General features: G+C 39.8%; 1 protein-coding gene across 2 annotated transcripts; it reads right to left on the minus strand.

Annotated features, from left to right (window-relative positions):
• Nucleotides 1-542: 542 nt before the first annotated feature.
• LOC107774523 (uncharacterized) lies at nucleotides 543-16,813 on the minus strand. 2 transcript variants are annotated; one of them, XM_016594072.2, is made up of 4 exons: nucleotides 16,299-16,813; nucleotides 15,964-16,070; nucleotides 10,171-11,413; nucleotides 543-726 (listed from the first exon to the last, which is right to left on the minus strand). In XM_016594072.2, exons 1-3 carry the CDS (start codon nucleotides 16,682-16,684, stop codon nucleotides 11,214-11,216), a joined length of 693 nt encoding a protein of 230 aa, XP_016449558.1. In that variant the 5' UTR covers nucleotides 16,685-16,813; the 3' UTR covers nucleotides 543-726; nucleotides 10,171-11,213. The 2 variants fall into 2 exon arrangements, 1 of the variants encoding a protein (XP_016449558.1); XR_012702765.1 differs by lacking the exon at nucleotides 15,964-16,070 and having other exon boundaries at nucleotides 16,299-16,758.
• Between the last annotated feature and the right edge of the window lie 10 nt (nucleotides 16,814-16,823).

Consider the following 16,823-nt stretch of genomic DNA (forward strand, 5'->3'; position numbering starts at 1 on the left):
TAGACCATATGATAGTGTAAACAGACTTCTTTTGAAACTCAATGGATTATTTGCTGTCAAAAGTGAGTCAATAAAGTGGTTCTTGAGCTTAGAAAAAGGGAAGCATCGAAGCTTCATTTGAAACTGTGACCAAGTCTTTTAAAATGTTTATTAATCAAAATCTGGAAATTGAAAATACTAACAGAGTCAAAGGGAACGCTACTTTGTAAATGTATAGAGCTGAAGTGATTTCATGGAAAAAGAACCTTGTCAAGTTTACAGGTTAAAAACAAATTTGTATCAGGATTGGTTAACGTATCGTACACTTCATTACAGAATATTTTTGGATTCTTCATCCAATTCCTAAGAGAACTACAAATTTCTTTTCTTGGTGATTTTAATTAAAGGTTTGATAAATAATAAAATGCAACAGAGATTTGAAAAAGAAGAGATTGTCCTCAAAAATCCGTCAAAAGTATTATAAATTAATTTGTCTTGAACTTCAGTTTTAGAAAGGAAAACTGGATACACGCATAATGGAAGAAAGTGTCACAAGATGATAATAAAGCATAATAGGAACAAGCCCAACTGATATTTAGAAAATAAAGGAGTATTCCGATTGTCAAATGTTTATAGTTTGAGTACAGAAACAAGCTGCCATTGGATTATTACAAACCACGTCTACGACAAATAGAACATATCAGTAGACTACTGGAACCAGAAGCATTCTTCAAGTCAAAAAGATCCCTGCAATCAAGAACAATATAACATGTCAGTTAACATGGCCTTTAAAAGAAAATACAACTGAATTAACCGTGGTATTTAGAAAAGAAGAAATCTAACTGAAATAAAATATCACATTATTCAGTTATAGTTCATTTGTGCAACTAGTTTGGTGTTATTATTAACCAAGGGTAGATGCAAAACGTAAATTGTGCCTATACTAGTCTATCAAATCTCACATAGAAGTTGATTAACAAGCCAAACTACTACCTTTGAGATCAACCAGACCAACACCATGAAAAGGAATAGTACACAAACAACTCAAATACGAGTACATAGAAAATAAAGTAACTTTCTCTTTTGGATGTCATAGTAATGTGGTTGTTCTCATGTATGAAAAAGATTTTAAAAAATTCCTTTAGTGACTAGCCCATAAACTGCCAAGTTAAATCCATGAACTCCAGTGCATTATTCCTTCTGACGATAAGCATATGAACCATGAATTGTTCTAAGAAGATAATTCAACAAAATCCTTTGTTTGAAAGAACTGTTCAAGGACCAGGCGGTCCCTTTCCTTCATGCTTCATATAAATAAATATAAAATTCCTGGGTATATCTTTCTGCGGATTTAAGGAAAAATGACAGTTTGATCGAATATTAAAATTATATGTTAGATAAATCAGCTCATTTCATCAAAGTTCTAACCCAACTTTGTACTTTACTTCTATCGTCATGCAAAGCTATTAAACATGACATGGTAAGAAGCAGAACAACATCACAATCAACATTTTCAACAATGAGATACAGTACAATAGAAAAAAGTAAAGGCTTATATACAGCTAACACTTTTAAGAACTTTACAACGTACAGTTAAACTGATATCTAGTCCAACCATCAATTCTGCGACAAGCAAAAGAGTAGGAAGTATCATAAAGCATGAGCACATGAATTATTTCCAAGACTACCAGTATCATTCATTGAGAAAATGGAGCAGTTGGAAAGAAGTTCTCTAGGGGAAGCAAACGAGAGAGAGAAAATTCCATTTGGTGAGTCAGAAAAATAGTGATTTCTGATAAGAGGTATGTAAATGGAACAAGGATATGAGGGTCATCAGTAAACCAATACTAGGGAAACGGCATGAAAGATTTGTCACGTACGAGCAAGTTTGAAGAAAGTAATTGGGATTATGGGGTGGAGAAGGCAAGCAGGAGGATTCGGAAGACAAACACACCAGACAGCTCGCTGGAGGGAGACATGAATTTGAGAGGAGTAAAACAAATTGGTAGATTCTGAGATAGAACTAAGAGAGTGGGATTTGGGAACATTGCAGGTGCTAAGAGTAGACTGCTCAAAACAGCAACTTTAGCATCTCTCCAAGAGCTTGGAGTCAAAAAGCTGCGGCCGTGAAGTGTTTAAGACAGTCTATTTGAAAGAGAAAAGCGCAAAAAGAACGACAAATACACTGTCTAAAGAAGACAGTTCACACAAGCTGGTCTGAACTTTTCCAGGTGGTGGAATAATGTTGGAGACTAGTTAATACATTCCAAGGAAGAGTCGATTAACGAACTTGGAATCTGATATTTTGAGGTGTCAATAAGCTATGTCATGAACTATGGACGACTAGTAGGAAGCCAGAAGAAAGGAAGAAGAAAGAAGGGAGGAGCATGGGATGTCATTTTCCGGGCAATGATCTGGACTAGAGGAGCTTCTGCAGAGGAACTAAGCATTCCTTCATGCAGACCATCATATCTTGCTTCTTTTTCTTATCTTTAGGAGCATATATCAATTCCGACTTGTAAAAATGATTGATTAACAGTAATAGAGAACAATATTCTTCTGTAGCTACAGGTTTTTCTATTCTTCTTCCATAAGGGGTTATGTTCGCTCTTTTTCAAAGCTTGAGAAATCTGTCCGGGGTCAACCCTTAGGCCCAACCGCAACCTTCAAAACTCAGGGACAATGGGTCCGCCCCTCTACCCTTCTCCCCTTAAATGTTAGGCTTAGTTCGCATGTAATAGTTATGTCCATTTTGCTAGTAATAAATCTATATGAATAAACTATTCCTTAATCTCAAACTCGTTGTAGGCAGCCATTTGAATCCTATATACCCATTCTGCTCTACTCAGACCCAGTACCCAATACTAAATAATTTCTCTTTAAGATAAATTAGGGGTTCTCTGAAACTAGATGCTCTCCAGATCTCACACTTAGCCCTAAAAAGAAATTCAAGTCTCTTATGACTTATCATAATAAGAAATTTCCTAATTAATCTCTTGAAATTAGTAATAAAATCTTTATGTCGAGACAACGTTATTAGATGATTCTCGAAAGTTGCAAAAGGAGAAACATTGCATATTAATGCAATTACAAGAAAGCCAATATCAAATCCTGTATACGGTACAAGAGTTCTTAAAATAGTACAAAGTCAGTTTCTTCAGGATCTTCCTTCAGGAGCCTAAGAACTGAAACACATTTAGTTGTTACCATCTGCAGTGCTCTATTTGCTATCTAATTTAGTTATCCACTTGTTAGTAGGAAATATAAATTCTAGCATCTGCATATTAAATGAACCGAAGACACTGTAGCACACAGACACCCCAACCCACCCCTTCACCACCACCATGAATCATGAACCCTAGGACCTCACCACCACAATCGCGACACTACCCCAAAAAAGAATCGCCGGGATCTGACACCTCACGCGCTGTTACGCGCGGCAGATCTCCGACCACCCCTAGCCCACGCGCCGGCGCGTGACACCTTTCCAGGCCAGATCCCAACTTTTTTCCTTCAGACAGCCTCTTCGCGAGGCTGTACCGACCTCACCCATCCATCAACCTCCAACTTCCGACCACTTTTGCTATTTTCCGGCGACGGAGGTGTCTTTTTCCGGCCAGATTTCACTCCCTCTCACTTTCTCTTCTTCAGTCAGTCTCCTCTCGAGGCTCTTGGTTTAGCTATGACGGATTCTACAGAGAGAAGCTCCTACTTCTCCCTAGAATCTAGAAAATTGGAAAGCATGTCTTTTAGCAAAGCTGCATCTTGGCCAGCCCTCGAACTTGGGGGAAGATGCCAGCGAAAGCTTGACGTAGGGCAGGAGCCACACTTCTCGTTGTCCGAGGAGCACACTCTTAGGCGTAAAGGTTTCTTGGACTCTTGTTTGATTGGGTCTTTCTCCAAATGGGTTGGTTCTCCAGAAGCTGTTAGGAACTGGGCGGCAGAGACATGGAACGTCAAGGACGGGCTGAAAATATCGCAACTGGGGGACACGCAATATCTTTTTCGATTCGTCGACGAGTCTCAAGCTTCAAAAATTCTTGTCAGAGGAAACAGGTGATTCGACGGGAATTTCTTAAAGTTAGACAGATGGGTGGAGCACGATGGGTGTCTCGACCCTCGTTTCGCTGGCGAAACATTGGTGGTCAACATGGTGGGTCTCCCGGTGCATCTCTGGTGTCTTGACCTATTCAAGAAGATTGGGAAAATCTGTTAGGGGTTCATTGATGTCACTTGCAGCTTGCACGATCTCTCGTGCGTAAGGATTGTGGTGAGGAAAGGGGGCAGAATCCCTGTCTCCACTGTGGTGGAAGATGGCTACTTGAGCTACAGGGTTTGGTTGAACCCTGAATTTCGCCCTATTTTTATGCCTGTGATTTTGGCGGAAGAAAAGGAAAGGTCAAATAAAAGGGAGGCAAGGGGAAATCAGTTTCCGAGGGGAGGGGAGGGCTCACCGGATCAGTGGATTAAGCTGGAAACAGGCGGTAGATCGAGAAGTGACGGGAGGTTTGATTTTGGGAGAAGAAGACAAAATTTTATCATGAGGAAAAGACGTGAATGGGTTAGTGATGCGGGCTGGAAAGGTAGAATGGGTCGGTACTCTCTTAACAATCATAGGGTCGGGAAAGATTTCAGCAAGCATAGTCCTGGGCCTCCACACATGGGCCAAGCAACTTTTCCCAATTCTATTAGAATCGATCCAAAGGGCCCCAGTTTATATCAAGCTGCGTCCGTTAAGGCTCCTAAACATATGGGAGCAGTCACTCCTCCTTCTTCTGCCAATGATGCCTCACACAGTGTTATTTCTTCACCAAGCACTAGGGACTTGTGCCCCTCTTCGGCCACTGTTCCAGGGGCAGCACCGGCTAAAGCTGGCGGTGTTATTCCATGGCCCACCGCCTCTGATGGACCCAGCTCCATCGCCCCCTCATCTCCCACTGTGCTTAGATGTGCTGAGGTTACAATACAATCTCCTCCAAGAGAGGCATTAATTCCTGAGGTTGGTGCCTCTCAAAGAAACGACGTGATCCACTCGGCACCCAGAATTCCTATTACTAGCAATGCTATGGTCTTGCATTCCTCCGGTAGGGGCAAGGAAAAGGTAATTACAGAAGACGCATGTCCAATTTCGTCACGGATTGGAGAAGGGGATATGTCCTTATGGATGGAGGATAAACTATTAAACTTTGGGAAGCTCTTAGGTGTTTCTTTTGAAGGGAAGGAAGATAGGGTGCTAGAACTGTTGAGGGAGATTGAGAAACAACCTTGTTACGAAGGCGCGGGGAGGAAGTTGGGTAAAGGTGCTAATCAAAATAAAATAGGGGATGTAGTGGTGTATCAGAGAAGGGTCGAGTGTGTGACATGGAGAAAGGGACCTCGGCTAGGGGGGGGGAAATGGGGGCTATTGTTGCTTATGGAAGTTAAGATCCTTTCATGGAATGTCAGGGGGATGAATGACCCAAACAAAAGGGCCATCATCAAAATAGGAGTTAGGGAGTGGGGTGCCAACCTAGTTTGTTTTCAGGAGTTTACCAAAATGGAAGTTTTGTCGGATGCGATCGTGAGAAGTGTCTGGGGAGGTAGTTGGGTGAAATATGATTGGGTCCCAGCAGCGGGAAGTGCCGGGGGCATTCTACTCATGTGGGATGATAGAAGCTTGGAGGTAAAGGAGATTAGTAAAGGAGTTTTCTCTTTGGCAGCTCTCGTCAAAGATAGAGTGAGTGGGGTGAAGTGGGGACTTGGGGGAGTGTATGGGCCCAAGGTGTCTTTCTGGGAGGAACTGGCCAATATTATGGGGGAATGGGACATTCCATGGGTTCTAGGGGGAGACTTTAACACTATTAGATTCCCGGAGGAGAGATTAGGGTGCAGTGTGATTTCGAGGGCCATGGAGGAGTTTTCTGACTTCATCAATGATCACTTTCTCATTGACCTTCCTCTGTCAGGGGAAAAGTTTACTTGGGCCAGGGCGGAGGATTCCAACTCAAGGTCTAGACTTGATAGATTCCTGACATCTCCCTCATGGGATGAGCTGGTGCCGAATGTGCTGCAGATTCCTTTACCCAGGTTGACTTCAGATCATTTGCCTATTTTGCTAGATGAATGCAGAGGGAGGGGGGTGCGTGCTCCCTTCCGATTCGAAAACATGTGGTTGAAAGTGCCAGGATTCGGGGACAAGGTGAAAGAATGGTGGACAGGCTACGGGGTATCAGGGTCACCTTCATACCGTCTTTCGAAGAAACTCAAATTGCTAAAGGGAGATATTATTAAGTGGAATAAGGAGGTTTTTAGGAGGGTAGAGGTTAAAATGAGGGAGCTTATGCATGAATTGGGGGACTTAGAAAGAGGGGAAGGGGCGGGGGAGTTAGACGAATCTGAGAAAGAGAGATTGGGGGAGGTTAAGAGGGAAATAGTAGAGTTAGCAATAGCTCAGGAGACTAGTTGGCGGCATAAATCGAGGGTGCTCTGGTTAAAGGAGGGGGATTCGAATACCAAGTTTTTCCATAGGGTGGCGATCGCAAATCAAAGGAGAAACTTCACAGAGTCTTTAGTTGTGGATGGGGTGAGGATTGAGGGAGAAGAGGAGGTAAAAGGGGCAATAACGGGATTTTATGAGAACTTATATAAAGAGGAAGTTAGTTGGAGGCCGACTTTGGGGGGAGTAGAGTTCAACCATATAGGGGAGGGAGACATCGACTGGCTAGAAATGGCTTTCGAGGAGGAGGAGGTGCACGAGGCTATGTCGTGTTGTGCTGGTGATAAAGCCCCCGGGCCTGATGGTTTCTCCTTGGCTTTCTTTCAGTTCTTCTGGGACACCATCAAGGGGGAGTTGATGGCAGCCATTGAATACTTCCATGCAAATGGTGTTTTCGAGAGAAGTATTAATGCTTCCTTTATTGCTATTGTGCCTAAGAAAGAAGGTGCATCTTGTATCAGAGACTACAGGCCTATTAGTCTCGTGGGGAACATTTACAAGATTATTTCTAAAGTGCTTTCCAACAGATTTAAGAAGGTACTTGACATGACTGTTTCGTCCTACCAGAATGCGTTTGTGGAAGGTAGGCAGATACTGGATGCTGCCTTGGTGACAAATGAACTTGTAGACTCCAGAAGGAAAAATAGAGAACCCGGCTTACTATGCAAGTTGGATCTTGAGAAGGCTTTCGACCATGTCAATTGGGAGTTCCTGGAATTCATTATGATGCGGATGGGGTTTGGGGAAAGATGGAGGGGATGGATAAAGTTCTGCATTTCCTCAGTCAGATTCTCTGTCCTGGTTAATGGTAGCCCGTGTGGTTTCTTTGGCAGCTCCAAGGGTCTCAGGCAAGGTGATCCCCTATCCCCCATGTTATTCATTCTAGTGATGGATGCTCTGAGCAAGATGATGGATCGTGCGGCGGGCGGAGGTTTCTTGAGAGGATTCTCAGCTCCGATTGGGGTGCTCAATGCCCGAAGAGTCTCACATTTGCTTTTTGCGGATGACACACTGGTTTTCTGTGATGCCGACATGAATCAGTTGACCTACCTGAAGCAGGTCCTGCAGTGGTTTCAGTTAGTGTCAGGACTCAAAATCAACATCGGCAAGTGTGAGATTTTCCCGGTAGGTGTGGTTACTAATATTGATGCCTTGTCTGGTGTTCTCAGATGCAAGGTGGGTTCCCTTCCCACTACTTACCTGGGTCTCCCTTTGGGCGCTTCATATAAGGATACTACGGTTTGGAATCCAGTGATCGAACGGGTTGAAAAAAGATTAGCAGGGTGGCAGAAACGGTATTTGTCAAAAGGAGGTAAGGAAGTGCTTATCAAAAGCACTTTATCGAATATGCCCACCTATTACTTATCACTGTTGCAAGCACCGGTGAGCATCACAGAAAAACTGGAGCGACTTCAAAGGAACTTTCTGTGGGATGCGGCGGATGAAACTAGAAAGTTTCATCTAGTGAATTGACAGACAGTCACTTCCCCAAAGAAGTGGGGTGGACTTGGAGTGAAAGATCTTAGGGTTTTTAACAGAGCTTTAATGGGGAAGTGGTTGTGGAGATTCGGGGCATAAGAGCATGCTCTATGGAGGGAGGTCATAGTAGAAAAGTACGACTCAACGGGAGGGGGTTGGAGGACCAAGGCGATCACAACACCTTTCGGGTGTGGCATGTGGAGGAGTATCATGAAGAATTGGGAAGCATTCAGTGGCAACATCACTTACAGGGTGGGAGATGGAAGGAGAATCAGCTTTTGGAATCATAGGTGGTGTGGAGAGGATACTCTCAAGGTCTCCTTCCCCCACGTCTTCAGAGTTTCAAACCAGAAAGAACTGATGGTCCAATAGATTCGCAAGGAGCTTGAAGGGAGGTAGTATGGGACCTCTCATTCAGGAGGAACATGCAAGATTGGGAGATTACGGAGCTCCAAGTTTTGTTGGCGCTGCTATACGGGCAAGACAGGCTTCAACCATCCTGTGACTCTTGGAGATGGGGCTTGCGTGGCGATGGTTTGTTCACCGTAAAGTCCTTTTACCAGAGTATGTTGGTGAGAGAGGAGACCACTTTTCCATACTCCTCGATCTGGATTCCTAGGGCGCCCACGAAAGTGTGCTTTTTTGCATGGCTAGCGGCAAGGGAGTGATCTTGACTGCTGAAAATCTCCGAAAGAGGGGAATTACACTTGTTAGTTGGTGCTACATGTGCGAAAGCTCAGGGGAAGAAGTTGATCACCTTATGTTGCATTGCCCTGTGTCCTCTGCTCTGTGGAGGGCAATCCTGAATCTTTTTGGTGTTCAATGGGTGATGCCAAGCACTGTAAAGGAAATGTTACATAGCTGGGGCGGTTTTCGGAGAAGAAGAAAGCAGAAGGCGTGGAAGTTCGCCCCGTTAGCTCTCATGTGGGTAGTATGGGGGGAGAGAAATAGGAGAGCTTTTGAGGAGATTGAGTCTCCTTTTTCACATCTTAAGAATAGTCTTTTATCTTTGATCGCTTTTTGGTGCACTCATTTAGCCCCTACTTGTATAGAAGATTGGGCGTTTTTTGTAGAGAATCATGTTCTGATGTAAATTCTCTACGTCTTTGGTATACTTCGTGTATACGGGAGTTCTCTCCCTTTTGATTAATACAATTTACCTTATCAAAAAAAAAAAAAAGTTGCAAAAGTACGAGCTTCAAAATTAACACCTAAGCTCGAGGACAACACCATATTTAAAGAGTCGGTTAACAGTAGAGAAAGTAATGGAGGTTCTGTGATGCAAAATAAGAAAAGAAAAGAAAAAGGCAAACACAAAGAGACGTTATCTCTCACACCAAACGGAATGCCACTAAGCTACCAAACCCAGTTTTTGACGAGATACTGAGCATACAGAAAACATACTTTTAATGGCTATCCCGCTGCTGACTTTTAAGCAGGTGTTAACTGCTTATATAGCACTTTCACCCCGCCTACTTCTTGTCGCGGACAAGGGTGTTACACTAGACTAGAAGAATATGCAAAAGCACATTCTAGGAAATCAAGACAAAATCATATATGCTTGGAGCATTTCAGGAGTTAGAATAACTCAATTTCCAGCACTTTTACCAGCCAATCCTATTCTAATCATAAATCATAATGACACTGAGGCTATTCCATTTTTCCCACAAATATATAAAAGTCAACAAGTTAACCCAAAAAAGTCACAGTGCAGACAAGCCAACCCTTGAATTCCTCCCTGAACAAATTAATTCGACATGCTTTCATTCTCAAAACAATAAAGCAATGAGAATATAACGGAACTATCCACCATCAAAGGCAGCAATATCCACAAAAAACACTGTACGCAAAACCCAAAACCAAGCAGAGATCACTAAGATTGGTAGACAAAGAAAGGTCACATACCAAAAAGGGCAAACAATTCTCTCTCTATCTCAATTTAATTACCTTTTAAGCTTATCAAGTCAATTAGGTCTTATTGGAGCTATATTGGATTATTGATTATTATGTCAAAATGATGAAAGAGTCCACTCAAAAAACATAGGCAAAAATCAGTTTGTTCGACTCTTGGGAAGCAAGCAGGAAATTAAATTGGTATAAGGCATATTGAGATATAAAATTTCCATTACATAAATTAGATCAATAAGAAATCTAGAGAATGGATAAAATCAGCAAAGAAATTCCAAACCCTAGAAGCGACGAGAATAGGTATTAAAAAGAAAAAAAAGAGAACGTACCCAGAAATGAAGGACACGGGGTTTATTTGGAAGAAGAAGATTGGGACTTTGAATAATAAGAAGCGTAAGTGGGAGGAGAATAGATGACGGCGGCAGCCATAGCTCCAGGAAAAACTACATATTTAGCTATCAGCGCTACCTTCCTCACCAATGGCTCTCCCTTCATCAACGCCATTTGCTTAATAATCACAAACACCAGTTTTCTTCTACTCTATCTCTGTCTGATTGTTCGCAGCCCCTACCCCCTTCTGATAATCTGATCCCTATTTTATTTCTCAAATCCACTATCCGCTTAGAAATGATCCGACCCGATTCTTATCCCTAACTCGTGCATACGGGTTTTTTCCTGTATGTTTTTTAAATAATGTTTTTTTTGTATGCTCTTTGGACAAAATCACAAAATTGCTCTTTATTATGTTCTTTTATTGCTATCATAGTATCATACTAAACTTAATATGAGTGATATCTAAAGCTTCACCTTTAAAAAAAAATATATACATTGAATAGTAACTTTTATAGTTAGAGTAATTTTGGGTGCGTGCTATATTTATATTTAGCTAATAAATTACATATTGGAACGAAACTGGCATGAATAAATGAAATGATGATTAACACAACTTATTTTAGATTGAAGCTTTAGTTGATTGATTGACTATAGTGACGTTGGCATTAATTGTTTTGTAGATGTATGAAAACAAAAGAAAAATGAAATGAAAGTAGCATATTATGGGGGAGCATTTTATGCTAGAAATCTCTCAGTTTTTATCTCAGCCATTAGCAGTTTAAACTTATTTTCTGTCTATATGCAATTCTACACTTTAGCAACTCAGTTAAGATGGTGTGATATGACTAACTGCACAGGAATAAGTGAATAGTTTTCTCCATAAAAAAACATAAATAACAATAAGCAATAAGTGAACATAAGTTATCTCTTTACTTTAAAGATACAATTGCCATACAGATATCAATGCATTCATGGTCTAGACATCTTTGATTCCCTACCAAGTTTTAAAACTGTGGTAGCATTTTTCTATAGAGTAAATTCAATTTATTAAATCAGAACGCCAATCAATATTTAAGTGACTGCAGTCGATCATCAAACATTGAACGCAATCCAGAGCTGCATGTCTATGCTGCAATAATGCAAAAGATCCATTATCTTCTGGCTTCTGCTCCTCAGTAGTCTTTCTTTTACGGGGCAGTTTTCTTGAAACTTGCTTCCATTTTGATTCAAACGCACAAGCTACAAGTTCAAACAGAAATAGAGTTAATAACTTGCTCAATCTCTAAGCTCCAGGTGAAAGCAAATGAAAACTAACTGCTTTAGGAAGAGAACATTTTTTATTCAACATTAGCTAAAAGGTTACAGTATAAGAGAAATTTTGTTTTTCTGCAAATGAGAATTAGTTGTGGTGGCAAGTATATAAGAAAGAATGATCCATATGAATCCTGAATAAAGATCCTGTTTAATCCAAAGCAGAAAAAGTCACAACGACACCCTCCCGACAACAATCAAAAGGAACTTTTTCTTTCTTATTTTTTTTAAAAATAATGGTGGTGTTCGGACTAACTTGCATGCACCTCAACTATTTTACTAGATACCTAGTACTTCCCACCAGCATAGGCAACAGATAGTCTACCCACAAAGGCTTAGCCAAATGGCAATAAATAACCTAGCATTTTTCTGTCTCTGCTTGGACAATCAAAGGGACTTTATTAAGAGAAAAGCATAAGCCTTCTCAAGCCTGCTGAATTTTATGCCCTGAGCCCCTGAGACCCTAAGATGCATCCTCGAGCGATGGTTTTATTTTTAACACTCTGCCCTCCGCTTCACAGTGAATAGATGTTTTTGTTTTAGATAGTTGGGTCCTTTGATTGTAAAAACCAACCCAATGCTTTTTCAATTGTTAAGCAGATTAACAAAGCTGGAAATGTCCTCTCAGCAAGAGATCCAATCTATAAGAGTCAAAAACAAATTCCGACTAAAATACCGCATCCAATAATCTATTCAGCTCTCTCTAGGACCGCACCACCCATGCATCCCCCTCTCACCCCTTACTCCTAATCTGTAGGCTCAGAACAGATCCTCAAGTGGTTAGCATAATCAAGGAGATCCCAAACAAATTCAGCACCAATTTTGGTGATAATGATATCGAGTTAAGAATTGTAAATAATGCCACAGATCGACGCAGTCAATGAAGATGAAGAAGATAAAGGACAAGAAAATAGTAAAGAGAGAAGAATCCACTTCTGAAATGTTCTAAAGTTTTACTGATACACCTAATTTCACACTGGTTAATATTGATATTCTTGTCCAAAAGTCTTTGGCGACCAATATTTTGTCACTGAAGATAGTGATGCTCTAATTCCTCAGATACTCACAAGCAGAGTAGTTGCACGCTAGACAATCATTTTTTGCTAATCCTGTTGTTGGTTTAGAAGACAAGTAATGTTTGGGATGATTAGGTTGTCTTAGTAATGGTATAGGCAGGTCTTATCACTGCTGATCCTTCTCCAGTACCATTAAACTATTATAGCAATCAATTCTTGTAGGTCTATTCACTTAAAGCGCAATGACAGGCATTGGTAAAGGCACGTCAAACAGGTTTTTTCTTATCAGAAATGATGACGCCAAACTCAAGACCAAGATAGTTATGACGGCTTGGGACATTTAAGAGTCGACAACCAGCAGGAATACGTCTACTCTGGAGAGCAAGATGGACTTAGAGTTTCAACTTAGCTATAAAATAGTGTTTCAGGAATAGGTTGCACCACACCTAATCGGAATTTGTTTTGCAACTTGTAAGCCGGATACTCAGGCTTGATTATTATACAGTTAAAAACATATTGTCAGTATTAAGTCTGAATTGAGTTCAACCTAAGCATAAAGCGAATCCATAACACAATGGTAGCACAAATGAAGAAAAGCAAGCCACGGAATCTTACAAAATAGAAGTGGAGCAAGATGATCAGTTTGAGGAATGTCCCATTAACAGTTAGAGCTCCGCTTGTGTAGTTTTTTTGTTTAAGTTCATTGGTACTATGCCATAACAATGATCATACCACTGTTTTTATCTTCAATATTCAGCTACCTAAACGAAATAGACAAAAATCCAGGTGTTTAGCAGTAGATCTAGGCATTCTCAAGTCACTTTGTGCACCTACAGTGGGTAACTTGGGATATGCTTCCATTTCTTATGAAAACAAGGAAGTGGAGAGAGTCTAAAAGAATTGACAGGAAAAAAGTAAGGCTATTTGTTGATCTTACATATAGAAGAACTGCAAATGCACCACACACCGTAGAAAGTGTTGGACCCTTGCAAATATAACCAATTTTACTGGGAAGTTGTTGTGATCTGTATGCTTCTATGATTACAAACATTTTGGGTCAGATCTGGTGGGAAAAGCTATGACTATCCTGTTATGATACACCTCAAGCCAATGTCTTCATTGTTAACTCCTAACCATGCCTTGGAAACGACTAGAATACTAGGTTTGAAGAAAACAGACACATTAGTTTACCACTCTCTTCATAATGCTTATTCGTGCCAAGCGCCACTTCTCTTAACTAGCAATTTGCACAAACTACTTGAATTGCTGATCAGGAGAATGAGCTTGGTCAAAGCATAAGTGCTGGCTATGTAGCTCCTTTAAATAAGCACCAAGTTCTGAGTGGGTTACAATCTATTATGTTCCCACGTTGACTCTGTATTTGGTTTAATCCGCAAGTTAACACGTTAAAACCAAAATCTATGTTTCTGATCACCTCTGCTTCCACTAGCACCTTCACTAGTTATAAGCTCTATTAACTTGCGCTTTCTAGCTGTGATTGTACTCATAAAAAACTACAGAATCAGAACCAAAAAAAAGTAGTAAGGAGCTTAGATTAATATGGCTTGTTCATTCAAGTACAGAATTATATGATAGGGGAATCTGCACCACCATCTTTCAAGTGTCTACATGCACACAGAAAATGCACAAAGCCACAAAAACTGGAAAGGATCTCTAAGGGGTGCGTTTGTTCAAAATGGACAATGTAAATTTTGGGCAAACAATATGTCAGCTCTTCTATTAACTTGCGCTTTCTAGCTGTGATTGTACTCATAAAAAACTACAGAATCAGAACCAAAAAAAAGTAGTAAAGAGCTTAGAATAATATGGCTTGTTCATTCAAGTACAGAATTATATGATAGGGGAATCTGCACCACCATCTTTCAAGTGTCTACATGCACACAGAAAATGCACAAAGCCACAAAAAACTGGAAAGGATCTCTAAGGGGTGCGTTTGTTCAAAATGGACAATGTAAATTTTGGGCAAACAATACGTCAGCTCTTCTACTTGAAATATCCTTCAATTATTGAAGAAATATGATTTTTTATACTTATGTTACATGTTCCCTTCCAATGCATGAATATAAGGAAACCAAAAGAAACATCCAGACTGCCAAAGTATAATCTGAATTTTTGTAGTGTTCTAGCATAACAGGGATTCTAGACTTGGGGGCAATTTTGCATTTCTGATGAAGTAAAGAAGCCACCTCATATAATAGAGTTAATACCCTAAAATCCCCCTAAATTATCACATTTTTTGTCAGTTTCCTACTTAAACTATTCGGTGTCTCCAGAACTCCCCTGAACTATATTGCCCTTCATACTAAAACCCCCTCGCTGCATTCTTAGAGGCGCGTCTAGTACACGCTCCTAATTATCTAAATAACGTGCCATGTGCCATTACATGTGGCTATTTAACCCAGCCTAAACCCCCATAAACTATAATTTTTTTATCAGTTACCTACTTAAACTATCTAGTGCCCCCAAAACCCCCCTGAACTATATCCCCATGTATATTAAAACCCCATGTTAAATTCTTAGAGGTGTGTCTGTCTAACTATATCAACTTATAGTTTGTACTAAATTACTCTCGGATGACTGGTTAATTTTAGGAGTTTTGGCCAAAACAGTATCTAATGTAAGGAGTTAATTCTAGGTTTAACTGTGGTTGTGCTTTATACTAGACTTCAATTGAATAATTCCTTATTTACATTCACTTTGCAGCATAATAAGAAAATAAATAAAGGCATATAGTGTTGCATTTATGAAAAATCATCTTATACTACATAAACAAGATTACACAAAATAAAATTTCGCAAATAAGAAACTAATCGGCCAACAACTACATTCACTAATTCTAAATTGCACGAACAAGGTTTTAGATATTCAACTTCATTCTCTACAACAAGGTGTTGGTTTAATAAAAAGATTTAAATGGGTGTTCTTTCAACAATATGTGTAATGCATGAATGAAAGAAGACTAAAAAAAGAAAGCAAATAAATTATTTTAGAGCAAACAAGAGAGGAATTTTTCCCTACGGAGAACTGAAGAAAAAAGGTGAAAAAAATGAAGAAGAAGAAGGTGAAAAAATAAAAAATAAAAAGGGAAAAATAACGAAGAATGGTGAAAGTGAAGAAGAAAGGTGTATATAAAGGAAATAAGGAGAATATTTAAAAATAAAACAAAGTTGAAAGAGGATTAGGCTAATTAGTCATTACATTTTGTCAGGTGACATTTTGATGACATTACATTTTGATGTCATTTTTCAGCTGTCACGCGCTTACAAGCGAGTGCGTACACCCGTTATGTCAGGTAAACAACGAGGGAGTTTAAATATGAAGGGCAATATAGTTTAGGTGTGTTTTGGGATACCGAATAGTTTAAGTAGGAAACTGACAAAAATGTAATAGTTTAAGGGGTGGGGTTTTAGGGTATATAAAATTGGGTACAATAGATTGTACCTTCACTTCTGCCCTCAAATCCTCGAATGAGGCAGGCACAAATCCAAGGTCTTCCCGAGCGAGATGACTTTGCCCCCCCTTTTAGTTCACCATTATGTTGTTTCAGTCTACCAGAGAGATCACCAATTAGAAGTCAGCAAACTTAGATAGTATAAAAAAAGAGAAAAGTTATATGAACAAATGACACAATATAATGATGCAGATTTTAGCTAACAGAAATGTCAATTAAATTTCTGTTACTTGCAGAAAATAGAAACCCATTAACCAAAAGTTTTCTTTTATCCTTTTTTTTTGTTTTTCTTTTCTAGAATAAACGAGAGAAAGATGGAACTAACCGACGAGAGATATTGGTGGTGACACCAACATAGGTCTTGATAGGTGAATTTGTGGAGAGAATAAGGTATACACACCATAAAGACTTGATTTTTTTGAATTTTCTTGAATTATTGGATTTCGTTGAATCTGAAGCTGGCAATTTACAGCTCGTTGCTAATTCCGACCCATTTCCTAAGGGATTTGAAGAAGAGGGCAGCTGTGAGTTTGCAGCAACACACTTTCTTGTTTTCTTCAATTTGCTGGAACTTGAGGAAGATGCTATTGAATTTGAAGAAGAGGAAATTTTTAGGTTAGCAGGCTTCAAGGATTCAAAATTTGTGGGTTTTTGTGGTTTCAGAATATGGGGTTTCGTTGATTTGAAGATTGTTGATAAGGGCCTAGCCATAGTTTTGTGATCTGCAGTTGACCGTTAGCTTCAAAGAATGAATTTAGATTATTTTTTTTAGAAAAAAAACTTAACCCGGGGTGTTTCCACCTATCTAACAGATTATGATATCTGTCGTTCGTATAATTTTTGTGTCTAT

Source organism: Nicotiana tabacum, chromosome 19, assembly GCF_000715075.1.
Source record: "Nicotiana tabacum cultivar K326 chromosome 19, ASM71507v2, whole genome shotgun sequence".
Lineage (NCBI taxonomy): Eukaryota > Viridiplantae > Streptophyta > Magnoliopsida > Solanales > Solanaceae > Nicotiana > Nicotiana tabacum.